The 27,656-nt window shown below is 41.4% G+C and overlaps 1 protein-coding gene across 5 annotated transcripts in view; it reads left to right on the forward strand.

Moving 5' to 3' along the window:
- Positions 1 to 27,656, forward strand: part of LOC122811506 (AP-2 complex subunit alpha-2) — a 2,640,839-nt gene that overhangs the window by 2,092,242 nt on the left and 520,941 nt on the right. For all 5 annotated transcript variants that reach the window (XM_044083382.1, XM_044083385.1, XM_044083386.1 and 2 more), the window contains one exon: positions 3,415 to 3,538. In XM_044083382.1, coding sequence (XP_043939317.1) covers positions 3,415 to 3,538 — 124 coding nt within the window. The remainder of the gene's footprint in view (positions 1 to 3,414; positions 3,539 to 27,656) is intronic.

The raw sequence follows: 27,656 nt of genomic DNA on the forward strand, positions 1-27,656 counted from the left end.
CATTTTGTTCAGCTGTACTCCGCAACATCCTTCCATGAGGGCCACCCAAGATTCATCTAGCTGGTGACTGTCCCATCAATTGAGGAATGAATGAAAATGACAACATCAAATACATATGTTATGTACTTGCCATAACGATGCATTTGTGTTGTCCGTTTTCATTCTTCCTCAATTACCCACCCTCCAGTCCCCTTCCTTTTCTTTCTAGTGGAACCTAAGCGATGTCCCTTTGGGAACCCATCTTTCCATGTGTGGGGTTCAGCCTTTCTGTATGTCTTTATCTTGCCTTTTCATAATTATATAGTGCCATGTACATGTTAGAGTTGGACCAGCAAACTCTATCTGTGGTATATCAGATTTGTGGGGCATTGTTGGTATTGGGAGGAGCTTGAGAGCTAGTTCCATGAGTCTAATGAAAGTGACTGAATTGGATCAGCGAACCATACATTTTGGAAGAGTGGAAATGAGAAGACAAATGTATCGTTCCGTTTATTTGTTAATATTTTTATTTCTTTCTCACTTTTATACTTTCCCTTATTGTTTCCATTTCAATACTGATATTAACAATGCACATATTCAAAACGTTTATCCTTTGTGAACTGATGCTGTAATATTTTTTATGTTTGCATTTGTTAGAGCTTTTCTGCTCTGGTCTGCACTGACAATGAGCCTTAAATCTAATCAACAGTTGTATAGGGATAATGCTTCTCAGCCTCCCTGGGGAAGCCTATAACAGGCTCTGATATTAGAAGGGTTTATGGGAGTTTGCTGCATGTTTTGCTGACTTGGAGAACTTATGTTGCTGCATATTCAGGAATGTCTTGTGGGATGTGCTGCAATAGTTTAGGATCACATGGATGCTGTTACATCCCTAGATTTGAGTAGCGAGTACTGTGTCCACATTTTCTGAGTTAGATACATTCTTTATGGGAGCTGGACTCCACAAGGCCTGTGTCTCTGTCTATCCACCTCTGCGATTTTCATGGACAGGCTGTCAAGGTTGCATCCAAGGTCTGGAGCACGGATATTAGGGTTGTGGCTTTATTGTTTGCAAATGATGTCTTAGCCATAACTGACTGTCATTTCCAGCTTGTAATGGAACATTTCACCACAGAGTGTAGTGAACGTCCAAACTGTGGAGGTTGTGATTTTGTCCCAGAAGAGTGGATTGCTCCTTGAATGTGGTCAGAGTTGCTGCTTTCTTATGTTTAAGGGTTTAGCTACCTTATGTGGTAGACTTCTTTTGTAATCATGCTCATGAGAAGGTATATGAGATCAGGTGATTGCCTATTTAGATAGGTGCAGCAGTAGTAGTAGTACTTCAGGCTGGGTCAATATTACGACGTTGAACGATAAAAACCGCGAGCACTCTTTTATCAAACACTAAAAGTCGAAAGCACTGAATGCCGAACACATGGAACAGTGATTTTTTTTTCCCCCAGGGAAAAAAATCGCTGGGCCGTTTTCAGGACTTTGCCATTTCCTCCACTGTGGTGTGATCTTGGAGATGGTATATTTAAGTAGGGGGTGTGGGTTGAAAGCCCCCCACTTTATTTTGTTTGGATTTGTGGGGGGGGGGGGTTGCGAAGCAGCGATCCCCCCCCCCGGGGAAACAAATCACTGTTCCGTGTATTCAACATTTATTGCTTTCAGTTTTTAGTGTTCAATAAAAGAGTGTTCGCTCTTTTTGTCGTTCGTCATGATATAGACCCTACAGGCTTTTGTACCAGGCTGCAGCAGTGAAACAGGAGTTATCATAAGGCAGAGGTTTTCTTTATATCATGTAGTGTATTTTGTCATCTCTGTGATCTTAAGATTTTGGTAGTAACTGAAAGGATGACTGGGCCCACTGTTGTAATAAGATTAAAGTGCTTGGCAGTCCAGGAAAGATCTCTGAGTAAGCCACTGCTACTCTTTTTTGAGATGTCACCCGAGGTGGTTTGTTTTTGTAAGACTGCACTCCCACCAGGAGTGTACAATGTGTTGTGCACTGGGAGGAAGCCCTAGGACAAATCCAGGACACATTGGAAGGGAGTATGTCTCTGCTTGCCTTTGAATGATTGATGATCTCTTGAGATGAGGTAGTCTTCTATCTGGAGAAATGGAAGATTTGTCTGCCCTGCTCAGCTTGCAACCAGTGTGACCCTTAGCAGGATAGAAAGTAGAAAAAAGATGGATAAGTTGGTAGACCCATTATTTAAAATACTGTGACTAATAGTTAACTGTCATATTAAGCATGAGACACAAGTGAGGGTAGTTTGTGGATGTGTCTGCCTCATGGCAGTATTTTATAAGTCTTCTTGTGGTGTGCAACAGTCTGTGTTCTTTAAAGTAGCTTCGAGAGGTGGGATCTCCTTCAGTTCTTGAACTCCTTATTTTTTTTCCACTACCTTGGGAATATGGATGCTACTTGTTTTTCTGTTGTAGCAGTTAATACAACTACTGAAGCTGTCTAAAGGAAGATGATAGAAAAAAGTGTTCATCACTGTAGACCAAAAAAAAAAATTAAAGACTTTTCTCTCCATCTTCCTTTTTTGTGTTCTTGCTTCTTGATAGGAAGGGATGTTTGCAGGCATACATGGTAAAAAGCTGCTTCACTCTTCAACTCCAAGCTATGAAAATAAACTGAAAGTTGAAGGTTCACCCTGCCACCACCACCCCTCAGGAGCTGTACAGAAATTCCAGCACCTTTTGTACTCCATAACTATGGTAGAAAAACTCAACATAAAATGGAAGTACTATGCTTTTCATTTTTTACCTGAAGAGATAACTGTAGACTTACCCAGTCCATGAAATGCAACCAGATGTGCAAACAAATTATTTCAGGAGGTAGGCTGTGTGGCCTGTTTTATGGATCCTAGCTGCTCACTTGCTTCATCTTCACCTGTCCCATTCCACAGTTTTATTGTTGCCCTGGAGTCATTGTTTACCATGCACCCACTAAAGGAGTGATTTCCATAGATCCAATCACTTTAAGAACTTCCTTTTCATTATAAAGTTGGTTTCCTTCAGCTGTCAGACATACCTGTCTGCATTCTGGAACTGTGTCAAGCTTTGTATCCCTTCCCTCCCCCTTTAGTATTGTGGACTGTTACATTTCTAGTTATTGCCTTTTCTGTACGTATGTTTGGTAAGCTCTGCAAAACACATGGTGAGGTTATTAATGCATAAGGACCTGATCAGTTCAAGCTGCAGGGTTTGGCTGTTTAATTTAGAATAATTATTACTTGAAGTGATTAAATTATTAGAATAAAACTAATTTCGCCTGAAGTTTGGTGAAGCTTAGTTTATTGCATACATGTTGGAGGGGATTAAATAGTTAATTTTGTGCTGCCTAATGTCCAGAGCTGTCTGTCATTGTTTAAGCAATTAATTTGCCTGTCCCAGAATTTTTTCTTTAACTATTCTGTTCACAGCTGAATATTCAGACAAAGCCTGTAGACCCAGTTGTGGAAGGGGGAGCTCAAGTGCAGCAGGTTCTCAACATTGAATGCCTCTCTGACTTTGTAGAAGCACCTCTAATAAATATCAAGTACAGGTAATTTATCTGTTTATGTCCACTAAGTTTTATGGGTACATCCTAAGCTAACTGTTGCTTATTTCTGTCTACCCATATTTGGTCTCCCTTATGCTTTACTCTGTCTTCTCAAGTACAGTAGTAGTTGTTGGGTTAGGCACATAGTGTCCAGTTAAGTGATTTTTTTTCCCTGCTTTTGTTCACCTAGCCCTTTCTACTTTAAATTGCTTGTAGGATTTCTTAAGTGGCCATTTTATCTCTCACTTGGTCAACTAAGTATTTTACAAAGCTCCAGATAATGTATTGGTAGTGTTCAGAACATTTTTCTCTGCCCAATGTTTCTTTACAATTTTATGCAATTAGGACAAACTTGTATTTTGTTTGCAGGTCATTTTCTTTGTGTCTGTATGTATACATGATTGTGCGTGTGATGACTAAAAAGGTTCTGGCTTAGATCAGGTCATTTACCTGCTCAAGATATAAAATAAATGAATGTATATTTGCTTTCAGGTTACTGTTGACAAGGTAAGCTGGAGCCTTGACTTATATGTAATATGCATGTGCAAGTCTGGATTGGCCTAGTGGTGAAGTGTATTCTTCCCGAATGTTTTCTTTATTTGGGACCTTACAAGACTGAGTCAGGTAGAAAACGGTAGTACCGTTTAGGCAAGGATGCAAACAAGTGCTATTTCTAATGTTAAGGACCCCCCCCCCGGTGGATTCTAATGTTATGTTTGTTTCATTCCGTCAGTGTTTGACATCATACCTCTCAACCTGGAAACATCAAAAATCTGGACAAAGGCCCATGAGAAATAGGTACAAATCTGTACGCTTATTAACCTAAAATTTGCATGCATAATTCTGTAACCCTGCCCAGTCTGATGGAACTGTGGGATAACTTTTAAATGCAAACTGAAGAACAGATGACCAAAACATGATCATGAAACACAAAATAAGCAGAAAAACAATTGTTTTATTTATATTAATATTTGAACTTGTGCAAAACTTAAATATAATTTTAGTTTATAAAAATAAAATTAACTGCGTCTGGCTGCACTTCAGCCCTCTTCATTAAATAACGCAAAATATAAACCGGAACAAAACTGTTTTATTTATATTATTAACATCCGAACTTGTATAAAACTACAAACTTGTATGAAACTAAAATACAATTCTCTTATGTAAAAATAAAATCAACTTGTATTAGTCCACTACTACTACACATATAAAACAATCAAATTAATTCTTTCTTAAGTAATACACTGTGTATCCGTTGGTTAATTGCTTTCAAGAACAAAAAAAAGTGCAAACAACATATCTCTCAATCAGTTAGCACGACAGTCAGCACTCAGCTGTTAGTGATAAAGCCAAAAATGTAAGGGGTGGGATGTATGGAAGCCAGAAGCGAAGGAGATAATTTAATTTAATAAATATTGCCTTTATGAAGTTGTTACAATAACACGCTTTGCAGTATAATACATTTTCTGAAGCATATGAAGTCTGAGCCTGTCTGACACTAAGTGCATCTGTCATTACTTTGCTTACTGACTTACAGCAGTCCTCAATCTGCCAACACATGTACATTTCACAAGACAAAGCACCTTAAGTTAGGACTATTGACAATATACTTCTAGGACCGCAAGCCCTAAGCTGGAAAAAAATTCACACAAATTCAATACATTACACAAACTGACATTACACAGTATTGTAACACAGGTGCAATATTATATTAGCAACCACAGCATACATGTGCTATGGGTAAAATATGAAACAATTACTATCAGCTTAACAATTTCAGCTACAAAGCTTACTGGATGGTTAAATCTTTTACTTTGTACTTGCAAAAAAAAGTTCTTTTGATGACTTAATATATAATTCAATATTATTTTCCATGAATATACTTAAGCTAACATTACTTTGCAGTTTCTTATTCATTATGCTATTATATGCTATTAATCGCCATCCAGCACCCCATGACAGTCTGTGAGATATGGGATACAAAATTATGCATTACATCAAAAGTCAGTAATCGATAAACTGAAATTAAAATTAACAGAAGCCAGAAGGCACAGGTACAGCTCCATAGAATTAATTATTCAGTTATATGACTGCATATATTATGGCTATACCTCTCTCAGTCTATTAGAGCAAGAAATCTGGACAAAGTCACAAATAATGGGGGACCAAACAAAGGCATAGAAATACAGTGGCACTTTTTAAATACTGCTCTTCCAAACTTAGACTGTGGACAGAATAACAGATTTTGTATAGCATAGCATGAATTTTCTAAAGGATGAAGTCTCAAAATCAGATGTAATGTCTGTTGCCTGCCATTATTTTCTGACTTCAGTCCTCAAAGACCTGCCACACTGCAGTGATTTGCTAGAAAACTACAATTTTGAGAAAATGACCCATAGCAAAAAGTCAAAAGCTTAACAACTTTCAGTAGTTTCCAATATGCACAAGCAGTCAAGCCCCAAAATGAAGCATTTCCCCAAGAGATCCATCCCTTCAGTAGTTTCCAAGTATACACAAGCACCAAAGTGAAATAGCTCCCCCAAGCTTGGTTCTGATCAGTTTCTCCTTAATTCCATTATGAACATGATTTATGATGAAAGAATGGTCAGAAGCTTAGTTTGATACACCTAGTGCAGTGTAGCAACCACAAGAAAGAAAATTAAATGTTTCTTAATGCTGTCATTTCAACTCGCATCACAGAAGCAAAGTTGAGACCCCAGAAAACCAAAATCTTCATTTAAACTCTCATAGTTTCAGACTACTTTATTCCATCACAAAACGGTTATATCTAAGAGAAAGAAACTGTTTTTGTAGAAAACTGTCACCCAGCAGTAATGGATCACAGTAGTAGAGAAATCAATGTTTAGTAAAGCAACTGTATCTTTAAGCATGTGATTATAATAATCACATAAAAACCAAATGCTACAGTCCTTAAAACTTTAATTCGTCCAATTATGTATCGTAGATGGTTCGTTGAGAATTGCATACAAAAGTAAAAATAAAATAAGACACGTTGCTATACTTCCACCCAAATGCAGTGCCAAGGGAATTCCATACTGTGCAGCATATCTTTTATTTTCTCAAAAAGAAATCCATACTAGTTTCATAAGAAGCATCAGAACAATTTTAGATTACTTCTCAAAAGGTCATTTCCGAAACTATCACCCAATATGTTTCAAGAAAAGGGCCAACTTAATGACTTGCATACTTTCGTGAATTAGTTACCTTGATCCCTACCAGTTAGTGCCCTTATCAGACCACCCTAAACAGACATATTAAAGGGAAAATGAGAAACTAACAAAACCCTATCACAGTATAAATTTTAACAATGCAAGTGAGTATGCAGCATTCTGACAAAGAAAGAGCCTTCCTGTGTGACAGTACAAGTTAGGCAATTCTTTAGAATCCAAAAGCTGTCATCAAGGCACAACATAGAACGTGACAAGATTTGTAAGCCTTTTGATGGGAGGGGAGAGCGAATATTGAAGGTAGCAGATGTAGGTACTGATGACTTTTTACATTTCAGAAACGATGGACCCTTTAATTTTAAATCTGTGGTTTTTAATGGAGCTTTGCTAGGCTTGGCTCAGAAGTGAGAAACCAGAACGTAAGGACATCTGACGGCAGTTACTGCCCTATAAAGAAAAACTCCAATGAGTTAAACACTAAAAAAGAAAAATCATCTAAACTTGTAGCAAGCCATTTCTACATTTAAATTTCCAGGCGCGTTGGTGCTTTAGCGTGTTAACTATAACCGCAAATGTAGATCAACATTCATTTACAAAGCCATTGTACGTTACCACACCAATGCACAGTCTCTAACAACCATGGCAATAAGAAATGTAGGAAAAAAAAGAGACAAAAGATAGTGAATTACACTGTACAAATGATGATAAGCATAGGATTAGACTTATTTTAATACAGAAAATCCCTTTTAATTCACATACTATATTCTTTCAACATTGTAGCCACAGTAGTAAACTCACCCACTCAACCCACAGCAGCCCTCAGCTGAATTCTGACAGGCTGATAGGCTGCTCATGAAGCTGACGTCACCACGCACGCCTCCGCGTGATGACGTCAGTCTGAAAAAAGGTCGGGAAAAAAATGTTAAAAAGCCATGGACTTCGGAAAGTAAAGGGTGCCACTCGAGAATCGTGGCACCCCATTATTTGGACATCAAAGCTGGTAAAAACCAAAAGATTCGGTACGGTTGAGAGGTATGTTTGGCATACTTTTTTTTAGGTTCCTGCATTTGAGGACAGACACATACCTGTGAAGGTGCAGCTAGTGACATCGCACATTAGTTTAATGAAAATGATTGTCCCCTTGCCTTATTTGCTGTACAGCTCAATTACCAATACTTGTTATTGCCAGTGAAAAAGTTCTGCTTTTTCTTGCCTCCTCCCTTTGTGTGTGTGTGTGTGTGTGTGTGTGTGTGTGTGTGTGTGTGTGTGTGTGTGTGTGTGCTGAAGGTTTTAGAAGTTTGAATTGTTACAGAAGTATTAGGGTTCCATTCAGTAATGCAGAGTAGGTCAAATTTCAGTGTCTGAGAGTCTTTTGGTAAGATTGGTGGGACTTGTTTCCCATAGAGGTAATTTGTGGTGTCTGCTACCATGTTCTTCGTGTTTCAGTGTTGCAGTCACTACATTTGAGTAATCTCCTGGCAGGTTGCCCTCAGTCGGCTTGATTAATAAAGTCTTGGGTCCTGCATCAGTTGCTGTCCCTTCTTCCATGACGTCAGGTCGTCAGGGGTATAAAACATGCAGCCGACGCCATTACATCAGTCTTTCTTGCCATGCGGTGCTCGAAGCAGAAGCAGTTTGCAAGTGCCAGTCGGCCGACTCCTGAAATTTTCATTTTCGAGTTTCAGAACCGAAGTCTTCAACTTAAAGCTAAGTACCCCATTGGGGAAACTTTTTCTTGCTCCTTACCGATGTCAGTAAAAGTTAATAATTGCATTACTTGTGGGAAGCAAATACCTCATAAAGGTTTTCATTTGTACTGTATTCCTTGCCTAGGCCCTGACTAACGACGTACCTTGCTGTCGGTTTTGTGCTTTATTTAATCGGCGCACTGTCCGTCGTTGGTACATTTTTGCCTCTAAATATTTTGGTTCTTGGTTTAATTATCCAGAAATGGCGTCTGTTAGCTATCCAACTACCGGAATTCTGAAAAAACGCAAAGAAAAAGACAGAGACAGGCCGCCGAGGTCCAAAACTGCCGACAACGCTTCTCCTAAGCCAGTCGCCAGTTCGCCAGTACTCAGTGAGGCACTTTCGCAGCCCCCGATACTCGCTATTTCTGATTCGCAGGCCTCTACTGAGACCCATTCAGAGTCCGGTATGCCGCGTGATACTTCAACTATGGAACTCTTGGATGTCTCTACCTTGGATGGGTCTGGAGCTGCTGTGCAAGCACCGGCTTCTGAGGGGTGTATTCAGGCCTACAGACTTGCATATTAAATCGACACCGCCTTCATTACTAAGGCCAAAATCTCGATCCATGTCTAAAAAACTGATGCTCAGGCCCCTATACCTAAAAAAAACAAATGAAAAAAATGGCTGAAGATCTAATTACTCTAATCAGGGGTAGTCAACCCCCCCCCCCCAAGAGGCCTAGGGCTGTGCTTGATTATGAATCTTTTGATCAGAATTCTGTTTCTTCTGACTCTTCTGATGACCTGAATTTGTCCATACCTACTTATGAGGATTTTGATGCAGAGGATTCCATTCCCTCTGCTTCCCCTGCTGAGGATTTTTCTTTTGGGGAAACTTTACATACTTTAAAGGAGCATTTCCACTGGGAAAGCCAGGAATTTTCTGATTCAAAAAAGAGGCTTAGGGATTTCCTCCTCCTCCCTCAGCATAGGCCTTTGGCTATACCATTCTGGAGATTCCAAAATTCAAAATGCTGACTCTTCACCAATTACTTCCTATGCTAGGCAAAGACGCCTGGTTGGCAACTCTAGATTTAAATGAAGCATACCTGCACATCCCAGTCAGGGAATCTTGCAGAGGATACCTACGCTTCAAAGCAGGCTACTGGCATTATCAATTCTCTGCACTGCCGTTTGGCTTGTCTACTGCACCCAGGGTATTCACAAAGTGCCTGGCTCCAGTTATTGCATTTTGCAGGCAAAGAAATATTCAAATATATCCATACCTGGACGATTGTCTAATTCAGGCAGAAAACCAGGGCATACTTTTAAATCATCTGGCGTTTGTAAAAAGGATTCTAACTTGTCTGGGGTACACCATAAATGAAAAGAAATCACAACTGGTACCCTGTCAACAAATTACATTCCTGGGTGCAAGCTTGAATACAACTGCCCAGATGGCTTTCCTCACACCAGAAAAGCAAATTCATTTGGTAACTTACTTCAAACAAGTGGCCACAAAAACCCTGCAAATACTGCAAGCCTAGGGGTTCATGGCCTCCTGCATTCTTCTAATTCCATATGCAGGACTGCATATGAGGAAACTACAGTGGTATCTAAAAAGTCTATGGAGTCAACATTATCACACCCTGGAAACAATGATTCCTATCATACCTTGCCTATGCTTGGAGTTCCTATGATGGGCAGAGGCCTGCCACCAAAACAAGGGACTACCATTCACACTACCCCCTGCCGCCCAAACCCTAACTACAGCTGCATCAGTCTATGCATGGGGGGCTCACCTGGCAGGGAACTGCATTCAGGGCAAATGGAACCCAAATCAAATGCACCTACATATCAATCAAAAAGAAATGTTAGCTGTACAGAATGCTCTGACAGCCTTCAAGGACTACATTCTTCCAGGACAACTAATGGTAAAGATGGACAACACCATGGTTATGTGGTACATAAACAAGCAGGGGGTACACATTCCTACCCCCTATGCAGACTAGCCATGGCATTGTGGAAGGCAGCCTTGAACTACCAAGTGCACCTACAAGCTCAGTTGCTGCCAGGAAAATTGAATACACTGGCAGATGGACTAAGCAGAAACCTCATGGACCCACACGAGTGGAAACTAGAACCAAGGATTTTTAACATGTTGACAAGTGAATGGGGGAGCCCAGACATAGATCTGTTTGCCCCCCCCCCCCAGAACTACCAGTTGGACAAGTTTTGCACAAGGACTCCCCACAAACAAGCCTGGAAAGTGGATGCTCTGTCCTTCAGCTGGAAAAACCTATCAGTCAACGCCTTCCCCCCACTGCCTCTGCTCTCCAAAGTCTACTAAAAGTCAAACAGGACAAACTAAGGATGATCTTGATTGCTCCCGACTGGCCGTGCCAACACTGGTACCCCCTCCTGTGCAGTGTATCAGTTATCTGCATGGCACCTGCCTCTGACCCACTTCCCTGTTGTCTCAGCAGGAGAACCAAATTCTGCACCCTCAGCTTCCAACATTGAACCATGCAGCCTGGCTAATCACTTGAATTCACCCTTATCATCCCTCAGCAAACCTGTGATGGATGTCATCTTGGAGGCAAGGAGACCTAGCACTTGAAAATCTTATGCTGACAAATGGAAAAGACCCTGTGTCTGGAACCAATCCCTAGGGATGGTACACAGCAGCGCCCAGTTTACCTCAGATTTTGCAATACTTAACTGAGATGCTTCACAAGGGTATGTTTTTTCCTCCATTAAAATCCATGCCTCAGCTATTTCAGCTCATTATAACACATAACCTCCCCTCTTCTCTCATCCTCCGCTCAAGCAGTATCTCAGAGGGGCAAAAAACTTGAGACCACCCAGGAGAGCTCCAACCCCTGCCTGGGACCTTAACTTTGTTTTGGAGAAACTCACTCTACCTCCTTTCGAGCCAGCTGCTACTGCAGACTTAAAATTTCTTTCTTGGAAAACAGCCTTCCTTTTAGCAATCACTTCAGCTAGAAGGATATCTGAATTACAGGCCCTTATGGCAGTGGAGCCTTTCATCAAATTTCATGCGGACAAGGTATCTCTCGGGACCAATCCATCCTTCATGCCCAAGGTGGTTTCCAGTGTGGCTCTTAATCAGTTCATTCATTTGCCAACCTTCTTTCCCAATCCACAGAACAAAGGGAAATGGATTCTGCATTCCTTGGATGTGCAAAGACAACTTAGATTCTACTTGGACAGGACTAAACCTCACAGAAATTCTGAACAACTGCTGGTAGCATTTGCTACAGGGGCAGAGGGGAAGGGTATTTCAAAACAAACAATTTCTAAATGGTTAAGCTATTGCATTCATTTCTGCTATAAGCACCATGGAAAACCTATACCCCAGGGGATCAGATCTCACTCCACCAGGGCTGCATCTACTTCTGCAACTTTTCTCAGAGGTGTTCCTACCAGGGACATCCTTGAAGCTGCTACCTGGAGCTCTGTACATACTTTCACCAAGCATTATCATTTGCTAATTTTTTCTAAATCCAGAGCTGGCTTTGCCACTGCTGTTTTGCAGGGCCTTATAGCTGGCCCTAATGCTGTATAAACTCCTCCTCCCAACAATAGCTTTGGGAATCTACCCAAATGTAATGACTGCAACAGTGAAACGTGAAGAACATAGTACAGTTATGTACACTTACCATAAATGTAGATTTATGTGTATTCACTGTTGCAGTCCTGGTTACCCTCCCTCCAGCCCCCTAACCTTTTTATGGCTATACCTCTGCTTTCTTTTACTATGCTTAAAGGCCTTTTTGGTGTATTTATTTTTGTTGGAGGTATACCTTTGTGTTTTTATGTTTATTTGCTCCCCATTAGGGGGACACCTGACATCTGGGGTAAGAAAAACTGATGTAATGGCGTATGCTGCATGTTTTATACCCCTGATGACCTGACGTCATGGAAGAAGGGACAGCAACCGACGCAGGACCCAAGACTTTGTTAATCAGGCTGACTGAGGGCAACCTGCCAGCAGTTTACCCAAATGTAATGACTGCAACAGTGAATACACTCGAACATCTACATTTATGGTAAGTGTACACAACTGTACTTTCTGGGTCTCTCCAAGAAATGATCGCACCCCTTGACTGTCCCTGATTTTGCCTTATATTTTCTTATATTTTTGCTGTATTTTTCATGACATTTCTGTTTTCTGGTAAATCACTTTATTAGACACTTTATTAGAGCTTCATACTTAATGTTTAAAAAAATGCATTAATTTGTTAACTTAAGTAAATTGGAGTAATTAAAATTAGTTCGTGATTTTTGGGCCCTTGCCTTCTATTTTTAGCTTTGTCCAGAATTCTTAAAGAAGTTCAGATGTATGATGGTGATCTTCCTTGACATGTGGGAGATGATTACTTTTTTAATCCTCATTTTTTGTAGAGGACTTGAGGCTTGCGAGAGGTACAACTCCAGTTCCAACCATGTGAAAGTGCATCCAGGGAGATAGTATCACCATTCTCCTGCATGATTAGTTTAGTTGTCATTCTAGCCTTCTGATCTTGGGGAGCCATCTCTTGAGTCATGAAGTCTCAGTTTTGGTGTACTTGGAAGTTAAGGTGCTTTTTTCCATGCTTCGTCTTCATCCCAAGTGAACTGGTTGATCTGCTAGCAGAAGTCATATGGTAAGCCTGTGCGAACGTCCGTAGCCTGACCCATTCTCACATTATTTTTAACACTTGCATGTTTACACACAAGTTTTTGTTTGCTTGAACACCTACTCCTCACACACACGTGTACTTCTGCCATGTGCTCATGCAAACATAGGCACAAAGCTGGAACGTGGAACTGGAGGTGTGGTGCTCTTGCCCTTGAAGCTGAGTGGCAAACCCAAGACTGTCGACTGAGGAATGCTGCTGCTGTCACCCCCTCCTCCTCTTTGGTGTGGGGTGGACTGGTTTTCCTAATTGTGTTAGACTCTCTGGGGAAATTTTTTTCAGTTGTCCATGATCCCCTGAAGGGTCATACATTTTTTCTCAGACACTGTATACTTGGGTTTAAGGGAATTTTAGTGGTATCCTCTTAGTGTCTTTGAAGGAATGAAAGCCCATTTGTGAGGAAGGCTTATTTTGATTCCTCACTCCGCAGAGCCTTCCTCATGCTAACCCATGGGGCATTTCTATGTAGGAGGAGATCCCTTTTTATTCCCTTTCTTCGGCTTTGGCATTGGCTATCTGTCCTGCTGCCACTTGGCATCTGCGTAAATGAGAGTATCTGATGGCATAAATTCCCTGCCATCAAGCTTATGTGTGGGTCTTCCTTCATGGCTTTTTCCACCATTGAAATGCTCTTGGGGTCTGGAGACTGATGTCAGAAACAACTAGGAGCCTGTGTCAAGACATTCCATGATATTTACATGACTTCTATAAAGAAGGCAACTTCCCAAAAAAGCAATCAATTGTAGGATTCCTAGGGTGGATGTTGTCACTCTAGAGATCTGTATTCTCCCAGTGGTAGGCCATTGGGAAGGCCTCTCTTGGCTGCAGAGTTCCTATTAGTTCCCTCTTAGGGGTGTCTTTTCTAGGTAAGTACTTTCTTTTTCATGTGTGTTATGTCCTCCTTGTTAGGGCTACTGTTGCTTGGTGGCAGGCCAAGGTGGATCTCTTGCAGATGTATTGATATGTACCCAGCAGGGTGCTGGGGCATCTGAAATCTGCTAAGGGCCTTTGAAGAGTGGGTTCCGCCATTTTGTGGTCAGACCTCATGAAGCTTTTAGGTGGGATTTTGCCCATGGCCAACACTTCTCACCACTTCGGTTGAGTCTTTCTCTCAGTCTTTCTTGTTGAGGATCTAGTATCAGGGGGACTACTGAGCTCATTTAGGGGGCCCTATAGCTAGTCTTCAGTGCCTCCCCAAGGATTTATGCTGATGTGATCCTTCGTTTGGGCCCAGCCTAGTGATCCCTTTTCTGATTTCCTGGTGGGGAAGTTTTTACCTTTTCCAGTGAGTTCACTCCCTTAGCGATGGAGTTATTCACATGATTTGGTCTTTTTAATGAAATGAGTTCATGTTGCTTGTGTCACACATTCACCTTTCCATTTCTGTTGCAGGGGAGGGAGGGTAAAGTGTTTTGGGTTGGACCCGGAAGCAATTCTCTGAGTATGGGGCTGTGTAACTGCAGGCCCTTCCCTCCTCTGGTGATTTGTTTCATGAGACTTGGCTCTTCCTGCTGGGGCAGCATACTGTCAAAGGTGTAATTTTTAACTTCCCTTGTAGGTATTGGCCTTGCCTTGCTTAGGTCACATTCATTCCTCCTTTCAGACATATGGTGCTTGCCTCTGGCCCTTTTGATGACTGGCAGTTGGAGTAGAATGCTTATTCTTGGGTGTTTTGGTCAGGTCAGGGTTGCTTCTCCCCTTTTTTCCATAGTGACTTTCAGTTAGTTTAAGATGCTTAGTTGGGACCTTTGTCTTCCAGGTCCTGTGACCTTTGGCTGGATTCTGCTATAGGTGCTGAGGTCTACTTCACTTAGATCAGCTCTCCTTGTGAAGAGAGATACCTTGCATCATTTCAATTGATGTTTTCTGTTTATTTTTTTCTTTATTTTACATTTGTTTACTGGGAAAGATCCAGCTGGACACAGGTCCTTTTTCAGTGGAGGCCTGAGGAGAAAAGCTCCAGTAAAAAGAAAAAAATAAAATAACGAAGATGACAAACATGGGGAATTGCAGAAGTAATCACAGCAGCAGTTACATAATGATGTCCAACACAATTCTTTTAGAAGTACACATTTTAAATGAGAGAGAGAGAGAGCAAGACTTGATACTTGATACAATTGAGGCCTGATGTTGGTGGAAGGTAACAGTCAATGAGCAATATTTAGAGACTGAGGTAAGGGCTATCCAGGACAGTTGCAAGGACAGAGCCAAGGGTCTATTAAGTGTGTTTTTAGGAATTTTTTTAATTTGTAGTATAGAGCAGTTGGAGGCTTTTGTGGTTGGCAGTTCATGCTATATTTTCAGAATGAAGTTGGAGAAGAGTAACTTGCCAGCTGAATTGTTAGCTTTGATGATGTCTAGGAGGAGTTTGTTACTGGAGTGGAGGTATCTAGAAGTGGTGTAAGGTTGTATGAGATTTTGGGGGATCTCTGGGTTTTATCTGGTTGATGCAGTATTTTGTGGGCAAAGGTTCTTTGATGGAAGTGTAGTAATTGAAGTTCTAGCCATTTTAGTTTGAGAGCTGTACAGTGATGTAACCTATATGAAGCATCAGTGACAAACTTGGCAGTTTTATTGTAACAAGATTCCAGTTTGTTTATATCAGTTTTGCAGAGGTTGGTTAGTACTGGGGAGGCATATAGGAGAATTGACGAGACATGTACGAGTGATGGCTTTGGTAATTGTTTCTGTATAGAAGACCTAGTTTCTTGTGGACATTCTTAATGGTTTGAGCTGTGTTAATGTCAAGTTTCAAGTTATTGTCAATTTCTATGGGAGTTGGAGATCTAGTGTAGTATGTTATCGAGTGTGGGACTATTGTTACCTGGTGGGATATTGATGTGCTTTTTTGGGATTAATTTTTAATTTGGCAAATATTAATTCTGCATTTTCAAAGTCAGGGATGTTTAATTCTAAATGGTCAAGTATTAGGTGATCTTTGAAAAAAATCGCTACTTCCCCATCCCTTCTGGTTTTCCTGTCTTTACGTAGAATATTATATCTGGGAGCTAAGATTTTGTTGTAGTCTGGTTTTAGCCATGTCTGTGTTAATATTACAATATCGGGAGAGTAGCGGCAGAGTAGGGCATGAATATCATGAACTTTATTTCCAATACTACTTACATTCATATTAAGGAGGACAAGGGAAAATTTGTTTGTTTGGTGTAATAGTCAGGGGTTGAATGTGATAGAGCTGCTTACCTTATTAGTAAGGGTAATGGGACCAAGATTAGGCTGTATGTCCCCAGAGCGGATTAATTGCTTAACAAGGTGTAAAAGGAGTTTGGCAAGCTTGTTTTGTAGTTTGGAGTGTTTTTGACAGGTTTAGGATGTAGTTTGTAGAGGTTGGAATTTGCTTGCATGGCAGTCTGTGGCTAGTATAGAAAAGGGTTGGAGCTATAGTATAGTTTAGTGGTCTGTTTAGGTTGGATAATGAAGAGGTTTGCCAGGAAGGGGGATTGGTGGATTGTAGTAGAATATCATATGTGGTGAAGGGAGTATAAGAGTAATAGTAGCGAGCTAATGATGATGTATAGGGCTGGGTAAGTGCAGGCCTTTCTTAAGGTGAAGCATTTTATTTGGGTCCACTGGTATTTTAGAGTGTAGAGAGTAATAGGTGTAAAAGAGATGGTGTCTGATAAAATATATGAGTAGTGTTTAAATTGTAGGTAAATGGGTTATGAACTAGCAAGAGGGGGGTGATGTTTTGATTTAAGTACTGATAAGTGAAGAGTAGGGGTATTTTATGGTAGGTTGGTATTTAATCTAATTAGATGAAGTCTGGGTTGTGATTGGCTGCTGCTAAGTGGGTGGGGTTGAAAAGTATAAATCTAGTTGAAGTGGAGGTGCGTCACATGCAAACAAAATACAATCTGTAAGTTTAACGTTTTAGTATTTTTTGTAGTACAGACGGATGTCCTTCAAGAATGCAACTGCAGTCATAACATATGGGTTGTCCTGCTTCAGGCAGCCCTCGGTCGGCCGGATTCCAAAGTCTGGGTCCGACGTCGGCTGATGTCGCATTTCTCTCCGACGTCAGAGCGGCTGGAGTATATAAGCATCAGCCGACGCCATCTTCTTCAGTCTTTCTTGCCGCGCGGTGCCCGAAGCAGAAGCAGTTCGCAAGTGCCGGTCGGTCAGCTCCTGTATTCTTCGTAACCGAAGTCATCAAAAAAGCTAAGTACCCCGTTGGGGACCTTTTCTTGCCTCAGCCGATGTCAGAAATTACTGAAAAAGTAAATAATTGTTTGTCTTGTGGTAAACAAATACCTCATAAGGATTTCCACTCTCTCTGCCTTCCTTGCCTTGGCCCAGACCACGACGTCTCGGCCTGTGCTCGCTTCAACAAGCGCACTGTCAGGCGCCGGGCAGAGTTCGCTGAAGAGTTTTTCGGCGAAAAATTTGATTATACAATGCCGTCGGAACAACCGACAACGCAGACTCCTAAGAAACGAAAAGACCGGGACCGACATCCTCGGCCCACGTCTTGCACCGACACCACGCCAAAACTAACCGCGAGTGCACCGGTTCCCTCTGAGGCGGTTATTCCACCGCTCCGAACCGAAGACACCGCATTACCGATACCGGAGGCCACTCCGACGCCAGTTATTGATTTTCCTCCGGATACCGAAACCAAGGAAATGCCCGAGACCATTGCTGTTGATAAGGTCACCCCTGCACGTGGAGCGGCTAGGCCTCCCATGTCCATGTCTATCAAGGCCTACACACGTGCCAAGGCAGCCAGCAAGTCCAAGCATCTTACTGCTAAAACATTACCTCAGCCTACTCCTGAAACTCAAATCATGTCCATGGCCACAGATTTAATTTCCCTGATCAGACGTTCCCAGGCCCATCCTGAGAGAGGATCCCAGCCTCCTCCTGATAAGAGGCCCAGGGTTGAACCCTCTGACCCTCTGCCTTCAGATGAAGATTCTGAGGACTCTGATCACTCTGAAAGCCAGCAAGAGCCCTTCCAGACCTATGAGGATTCAGATGCAGAGGACTCCATTCCCTCGGCCTCTCCTCCTGAGGATATTTCTTTTGGGGAAGTTCTGCATTCCATGAGGGAGCATTTTAAGTGGCAAGGCCAGGAATTTTCTGATTCCAGAAAGCGCCTTCGAATTTTCCTCAAAAAGCCTCAACACAGACCCTTAGCTATACCTCCTGTGCTTGATGTTTTGGATGACCTATACTCTGACTCAAGTGTTACCCCTGATACTCTTCCTCCTGCTCCTGTCAAGCCTGACAGATACTATAGGGTCCCAGAAATCCATTCTCATTTATTTAGGGCCCATGCTGTTGATTTAGAAACAATTTCCCAGGGGCCTAAAGGGGTTTCAGCTACCACCTCCAAAAATCCTTTGCCTTCCGACAGAGAAGCAAGGTCCTTAGAGAGATGGGGGAAGAAGGTCTACACCTCTACTACTTTATCTATGAGAGCTCTCAATTGTCTCTTTCACATGTTTCAATATCAGGATTTCCTGTTAGATGATTTACAGAAAAGTTTGGCCTCTCCTGAACCTTTAGATAGGAAGTCTCTGCAGGAGGCTGTGCATAACTCTCAGCAGGTTAGCAATCATTTTTTACAGTGTGGATATGATGCATTGGAGGCTTCATGTAGGGCAGCTATGACAGGGGCGGTCATTCGTAGACATGCATGGCTAAAAGAACAACCTTTACCAGATCATGTTAAGTCAAAACTTCTTGATGCACCCTTGGAAAAGAACAAGCTTTTTGGTGCTAATGCTAAAGATGTGTTAAAGTCCATTGAGGAAAAAGCCAAGTCAGTCCAGACAGTCAAGGATTTCCTCCAGATTCAACCGCCCAGATTCAGCAGGAACTGGCCTTCTAAAAACTGGTCCTTTCCTAATCCTGAAAGATTTCAAAGGGGCAAAAACAGGCGTGCCCATGGAAGAGGACAATACAGAGGATCCTACAGGGGACGACAATGGCAACCAACAAACCAAAGAAGTGACACAGGGGTTTCCCCTGCACCGCAGGGACAATCTCATTGACTTTCCTCTACTTCCACTGACCAAGGAGCAAACAGAAGCTCCTTTGGGCGGAAAGTTATCTCTGTTTTCAAAAAATTGGCACAAACTGACAAAAGACAAATGGATTTTGGACATTATAGACCACGGTTACAGGTTCCACTTTCATACATTGCCAAGAAAACAAGGCATGCCAAACCTTCCACAAAATCAGAGGGCAGAGGCTATCAAGCAAATTTCTCTGCTTGCTCAGATCAAAGCAATAGAAAAAGTTCCACAACAAGAACAAGGTCAGGGTTTTATTCAAGACTGTTCCTTGTTCCAAGAAAAGAACATCAATGGAGACCAATACTGGACTTGTCCGCTCTAAACACTTTTCTCATAGTACCAAAGTTCAAAATGCTGACTTTACAGCAACTCCTTCCCATGCTGGGCAAGGGGTCTTGGCTGATTACTCTGGACCTCAAGGAGGCATACCTGCATGTCCCTATCAGACACAGCTGCAGAAGATACCTCAGATTTCTTGCAGGGCCAGAGCACTATCAATTCTCAGCATTGCCATTTGGCTTATCTACTGCGCCCAGAGTATTCACGAAATGCCTGGCATCAGTAATTGCTCATTGCAGGCTCCAGGGGATTCAAATCTACCCGTACCTGGACGATTGCCTCATACAAGCGGACAACAAACTAACTTTGACAAAAAACTTGAATTATGTCATACACCTGCTACAGGCTCTGGGATACACAGTCAACTTTCAAAAGTCAAGACTTCAGCCATCCCAGCAAATAACCTTCTTAGGAGCCAAACTAGACACAGCCTCTCAAATGGCTTACCTGACAGAAGACAAGCAAAGAAGTTAACTCATTACTTCAAAAGTTTAGCAAAGCTCACCCAGATGACTGCAAGGAGTTTCCTACAGGCCCTGGGTTACATGGCATCCTGCATTCTCTTGGTCCCACTAGCAAGACTACACATGAGAAAGCTTCAATGGTACTTAAAAAGCTTATGGTCTCAACACAGCAACAACCTAGAAGCAACTATCCCACTCATTCCATGTCTTCAAAAGGAATTTCTATGGTGGGCCACAGTAAGCCAGTCAAACACAGGCATGTCGTTCAAAAAACCTCAGATAACACAGACCATGACCACAGGCCTCAGACCTTGGATGGGGCACATGGAGGGCAGATGTATTCAAGGGCAATGGTCCCCAAAGGAAACACATCTGCATATCAACCAAAAAGAAATGCTAGCAGTAATGCATGCCATCGAGGCCTTTGGACAACAACTTCAACAAGGCCACCTACTAATACGGACAGACAACACCACTGTGATGTGGTACATAAACGAGCAGGGGGGCACTCATTCTTACCCCCTTTGCAGACTGACAATGAATCTTTGAGAAAAATCACCGGGTCTAAACATACAGCTACAATCCCAGTTTGTTCCAGGCAAAGACAATGTTCTGGCGGACAGTCTAAGCAGGAATTTCCTAGACCCCCACGAATGGAGGCTACATCCAGACATCTTTATACGACTCACCTCGACATGGGGCAGGCCGGACGTGGACCTATTTGCCTCCCACCTCAATCATCACTTACAAAAGGTCTGCTCAAGGACATATCATCCACAAGCATGGAAAGTAGATGCCCTCTCATTCAACTGGAGCTCCCTAATAATTTATGCATTTCCACCCCTGCCACTGATGACCACAGTGTTATTAAAGATCAAGGCAGAGCAACGAAGGGATCCTAATAGCTCCAGACTGGCCAAGACAACACTGGTACCCACTACTACGGAGCATATGTCACAACAAAACGTGGGCCCTTCCACAATGGCCCCAGCTTTTGACTCAACACAACTTCAGGACTGTTCATCCCAACATCCAGACTCTACAGCTAACAGCTTGGGAAATCCCATAAATAACCTCAATTTACCTCTCTCCAAGGAAGTTCAGTGGATACTAACAGAAGCCCGCAGACCATCCACCAGAAAGTCTAATTCAGCCAAATGGAAGAGATTCAGCATTTGGAATACCAACAAGGGTCACGATGCATCACTTTTGAGCATCCCACTCATTCTGGAATACTTGGCAGATATGTTACATAACGGACTCTCATACTCTTCCATAAAAATACATGCTTCAGCTATCTCAGCTAGATACAACACTGATCCACCTGTGTTTTCACATCCTTTGCTAAGGCAATTTCTTAGAGGAATCAAGAATATAAAGCCCCCAAGAAAGGCACCAGTTCCAGCTTGGGACCTCAATTTTGTCCTAGAAAAATTGACTCTACCTCCCTTCGAGCCAGCAGCTTCTGTGGATTTACAATTTCTTTCCTGGAAGACAGCTTTCCTGCTGGCCATAACCTCAGCAAGAAGGGTTTCGGAATGACAGGCCTTAATGGCAATACCACCGTTCATAACTTTTCAGAGACAGGGTCTCCCTACGAACCAACCCTACCTTTCTGCCAAAAGTGGTATCCAGGGTTTCTTTAAATCAAGCAATTCACCTGCCTACTTTCTTTCCCAATCCTGAGAACAAAGGGGAAAGACTGTTACATACCTTGGACATACACAGACAACTTCGCTACTACCTAGACAGAACCAAGACCAGTAGGAAGTCTGATCAACTTTTTGTAGCTTACGCCCCTGGAGTACAAGGAAAAGCAATCTCCAAACAGACAATTTCAAAATGGATTGGACATTGCATCAGATTCTGTTATTCCTTCTATGGAAAGAGTGTGCCAGCCAGTGTCAGACCACACTCCACCAGAGCTACAGCCACCTCTACAGCTTTTTTAAGAGGGGTGCCTACAAAGGACATTCTAGAAGCTGCTACATGGAGCTCCGTGCATACATTTTCCAAATACTACAACCTCCCTTTATATTCCAGATCCAGAGCAGGCTTTGCTTCGGCAGTCCTGCAGGGATTGATAGCTACACCATCCTTTTCATAGAGCATACCACCTCCCCCAGCTAAGCTATGGTATTCAACCCATATGTTATGACTGCAGTTGCATTCTTGAAGGACATAGTACAGTTTTGTACCTACCATAAATGTAGATGTCCGATAGATATGCAACTGCAGTCGAACCTCCCTCCTTCCCCTCTATGCCTTGAGTCCACTCCTCTCCCTATTATCCTTAGCTGGGGATATCTGTTATGGTGTATCTGTTTATTGCTTATTTATTGTCAGGAAACCTATTTTTGTCTTCCAGTTTGATTACAGCCTTCATTGGAGGGCACCTGGCGTCTGGGGCAAGAAACACTGAAGAAGATGGCGTCGGCTGATGCTTATATACTCCAGCCACTCTGACGTTGGAGAGAAATGCGACATCAGCCGACGTCGGACCCAGACTTTGGAATCCGGCCGACTGAGGGCTGCCTGAGGCAGGACAACCCATATGTTATGACTGCAGTTGCATATCTATCAGACATCTACATTTATGGTAGGTACAAAACTGTACTTTTCGTATTTTAGAGCATAGGTTTTTTAAGTGCCAGTACACGAGGAGTGCAGTAATTTGTGTCACAGTCCAATTGTACTGGAAGGAAGGGGAAATCCCTGTTTTTGAAATTGGTGGCAACAGACCACTCCAGAGAGGGATTTAAGTTTAAATCATTAGATGTAATGCTAAAAAGCAGCTATTATTAACCTGAATAAACTACTAAAGCTGTATATGATGGAGAAATTTACCATCTTTGAAGTAAGAGTAAGATGTAGAAACTGACTAATAGAAGATGAGGGAGCTACTACCAGAGACCTGGTAAAGTGTGCATGCCACCAATAAATTTAGCCTTGGGAAAAACCCACAGTAATCCAATATACTGCTGAGAAATTAAGGGGAAGACGTACAATGTACTGAATAGTGTCATTTAGATGCTGTGTTGTGCATGTAATTCAGGCAGCTAGGAAATGTTCACATTGTCTGCTTTTCTGTAATTGCAGTAGCTCTTGCAAAAAAAAAACTTGTTTAAGGTTTATTGTAGAAAAGACAGAAAGGGGGGTATAAGTAAGGAAAAAAAGGTGTAAGGTGCAAATGTACAATAATTGTGTTATAGAGACATTCCACAGCTAAAACTACTAAACATGAAAAAAAACTGTTCCAGCAGACCTAGTCTTTATGCCAAAACAGTGAACCTTAGGTCTGTAGTTAGGTAGATAACAGGCAACAGAACTGATTTGTTAAAAAGTTAATAAATTAGCCCACACTAACAGAGTTTCCGTTTCTACTGAAAATAGATTCCAGTTAAGCTGGAGTACAACAACAACAATGCAGTTCTGATATAGATGCTCACAGAATCACAAATGGTCTTGGTGGGGAGTTTTTAAGTAGCGGAACAGTAGAAAAGTTCTTATACCATTCAAGACAGCATTAAGTAGGTTTCAGTCAACAGTGCTGGCATACAATGATTGTATTAATCCTCAAAGTACCAAATTAAAAGAAGGCAAAACCTGCAACAGTTCTATAAAGACAGTTTAAATACTTACATGGCAAGCACACTTTTACCGGACGTCCTAAGATCCAGGCTGCGATCAGGTATGAAATGTTTTAAAAATGGCACTGGGAGCTTCCATGGTTGGATAACACCTTGTACAAACCTTGATTGGCTGTGGGAGCAGGGCAGTATGCTACAACAGACTGAATCACATGCAAACAATCAATCTGTAAGTTTAACATTTTAGTAATTTTGTAGTACAGGCTATTTTGTATTTTTATGTGCCAATACACAGGGAGTGCAGTAATTTGTGCCACACTCCAATTCTGCAGGGAGGAAGGGGAAATCCCGTTTCTGAAAAAGGTGGCAACAGGCCACTCCAGAGGGGGATTTAACCACTAAAATTTTAAATCGTTGCATGTAACACTAAAAAGTAGTAAGCTGAAAAACAGTTATTAACCTGCCAAAATTTCTAAATAATAAACTACTAAAGCTGTATATGATGCAGAAATTGACCAGCTTTGAAAGTAAGAGTAGGATGTAGAAACTGATCTAATAGAAGATTGGGGGGGTAATATCAGTGACCTAGTGAAGTGTGCTTGCCACTAATAAATTTAGCCTTAGGAAAAACCCACAGTAATCCAATATACTACCGATAAATTAAGGGGAAGACAAACAGTGTACTAAAGAGTCTCAGATGCCAAGTTGCGCTCGTAATTCAGGCAGCTAGGTATTGTTCACATTGGCTGCTTCCCATAATTGCAGTAGCTCTCGCAAAAAGGCTTGTTATTGTTTGGACATCTACTTCACATTGGTTTTACATGGGGTCCAGTTTTTATCCTTTATATTTGTCCCTACAGGGGTAGGATTGGGGCCCAGTGACTGCTTCTGCTGCTTCATCTTTGAACGTCTTGTCTGGCAGACATGCCTGCCTGTCTTTGGGTTCTTGTAACTTAGGAGTAAAGGGGATGTTCTTTGTATAAATCACTGCTTTAATAACATTTGGGATCTCTGCCACAAGAGAGGTCCAGTGTGTGGACCAGCTTCCCAAGCTGCTTTGACTCCTTCCTAGTGTAAGGAGGAGGTAGCCTGCGTCATCAGTTTGTTCTTGTCATGAGCAGTGGACTGACCTCCAGTCTGGTTTAACATCATGTTTAGTTTTGGCTACCAACCTCGGGAGTGGCAAGTAACCCACTGGGGAAAGTCCTTTGGTTTTCTGTTGGGTGTTTAATAAATTTTGAGTTTTTGTATATTTTAATTAGTTGCAGTTGTTCATAAGCTTAGACTCTAGGTATGGTACTTCCTCACTAATAAGAAAGGAAAGTCTGTATGTGGGAGTAAGATTCCTTTTAAAGATTTCTATGCTATGTTGTCTTTCTTTAGGCCCTACAGGCAATGTGCATTTCTTGTGCTGCCTAAGTGAGGTTTGATATTAAAGGAGTAAGAAGGGAAGTGGTGCTTCCTGGCCAGTGTTGACAGGAGTAAGCCAGAAGTCCTTTCCTGGTAGTCTCCCTTATTTAGATAAATCACAGCTGTCATCCAGTTTGGATGTCCCCATGAAAAAGTATACCAAGACTATGGAGAGGGGAACCCAGTGAGAGAAGGTGAAAGTAAGTGACAAGGGAAGACTCCTCTGTTCTGGCTGGTCCCATTTGACATGAGATTGTGTACTCCAGTGAGACTGTACTGCAGCCCGTGGCCTTTTTCTGCCATGGCCTCTAGTGATGTCTTTGAAGAGACTGCCACTCTCAGTTGTGAGCATGCTGTAACAGGATGAAGTGCATATAACCATAGTCATTTTGGACAGCAGTTCCCCAGGTGCCTGCATCTGGCACCTGGTTTTGCATAGACTCAGGTGACAGGGAGATTGTCATTGTCTTCCTGCAGGAGGATCCCTGTCCCTCACCTGTCTTAGTAATGGTATGCTCATTTGCGAGTTCTAGATCTTGAGGTGGCCATCTCTTCTGTTTTGAGGATTAGAACATCTAAGGATCAGGGACCTGCCATTTCATAGGATTTGCCAGATTCTGAAAGTCCGTTACAAGGCAATTCTTCAGTCCAGGCACCACTGTAACTTCCCTTAACTCATTCATTCCAGAGCAGCACAGAAAATGCTGACTACTTACTTATGCCATAAGGATAATCGTGCAGACTGAGCTTATTTTCATATAATCTATTTGTAATACTATACAGAAGACAAATGTTCATAACTCTTTAACCATAAGAGCTAGACTAAAAATGTAAATGTGACAGTTGTTCAGTAAACACTGATCTTTTCAATGGTGCAAATGTTGATGGTATGCATCTTAGTCGTCATTAAATATTTGCCAAGGAATGCTGATGTCATGCATATTTTTTACCTTTTTTGGTAAAACAAATCACAATATCTTGGTGAACAGACCACGTAGGCCCACACAATTTGTAATTTGTTTGTGTGAATGTCAGCTTTAAAATAATACTTTAACCATTAATGTGTGATGCTCCTTTAATGAGATATTCACAGAAATATGATTAATATTGTATTTCTAGTAATATGACAGTTAAAGCAGAATATCTCATCACATGGAAAGTACAGAGACTACATATCTGTGTACATGTTGTGTGGCTCAGTGTATCCTTCAGAATGATCCGTCATGTGTGTTGTCACTATGCTCCCTTGCAAAGATATGGCGATAGTAATGAGAGATATCCTAATTTTAATAATGTGACAAATAAGCAGAATATTTGGTTTGTATGCTTTGTCATAGATGAGCATTTTTTTTCAGAAATTAATGTTTGCTGTTCTGTGAATGTTATACTTTACCCCTGACCTTGCCTTAATTCCTTGTACATATATTCACAGAAATTGGCAAAAATATTAATTTTCATAATCTTGGAAGCAAACAAACTGTGATATCTGTTCATGTATGATACTCACAATTCATATTATTACATAAAGTTTTACATTTTGATAGTGGCTTCAGAAGGATACCTTACTCATCACCTTGCCATCTTCACTAAGCAGAGTTATTTACCAAAATATGAAACAATATAATTTTCATAACCTAAGTCATAAATTGTGATATCTGTAAGTGTGCTGCTTACAGATATAGTTCTTTTACCATCTTGTATGTACTAATGCCGTCTTCAAAAATTAGGTCTTACTCAGCATGTTAACATGTTCCCTGGCAAAGATATTTGCCGAAATATGAAAAAATAAATTTCATAACCTAAGTCGTACACAACCTGTGACATATGTACATGTGTACAGCATACAGATAGTTCCTTTACCATCTTGTAAGTACTAATACTGTATTCAAAATGTAGATCTTTCACAGCATGTAGACATGTTCCCTACCACAGTTATTCACCAAAATATGAAAAAAAAAATAATAAATTTAATAACCTAAATCATAAACTGACATCAGTGCATGAGTGCAGCATACAGATGCAGTCCTTTTACCAGCTTAAATGAGGTTGGACCGAGCATGTTGACAAGTTCCTTAGCAGATGTATTGAAGAAAATATGAAAGCTATCATAATTTTCTTAACTTCAGTCATAGCATGTAGTATCTGTACAGATGAGTACAGCATACAATTAGTTTTACTGTGTTGTAAGTAGTGAAAAGATTTTCATAAAAATAGAGTTTTACTTACCATAGTGGTCCTACTTGGTTATGGTTGTTTTGCATCCTTTGTCACTAGGTGCATGTTACCTGTATATCATGCATTGCTGGCATCACACCATTATGGGAAAAAGAAAAGAAAGGTAGCTGCATGAGGGTTTTACCTGACGATTGATAATGACTCAATGCTGTACTGTAACTGCATGTATTGTAAATTAATAATGTGATGACTTACATTTCATTACTGAAAGTTTCTATATGCTCAGATAAAGGTGATAATTGGTCCTGTTGAGCAGACATTCATTACATTCCTGGTGCATTTGTGATTTAAGAATGTAAGACTTGAGTGGTAGCGTTGTCGCATCACAGTAAGACGCTGTCCGGTTCGATTCCCAGCTAGAGCGTCTTCTGCGTGGAGACATGCATGAATGGGCATACCTTCGTTGAAGGTTGTGCATCAGGGCTGGTAACTCTGCACGTAAAAATAAACTACCAATCATTGT

Source organism: Protopterus annectens, chromosome 9.part0, assembly GCF_019279795.1.
Source record: "Protopterus annectens isolate FY-2018-M chromosome 9.part0, PAN1.0, whole genome shotgun sequence".
In the NCBI taxonomy this organism is placed as follows: domain Eukaryota; kingdom Metazoa; phylum Chordata; order Ceratodontiformes; family Protopteridae; genus Protopterus; species Protopterus annectens.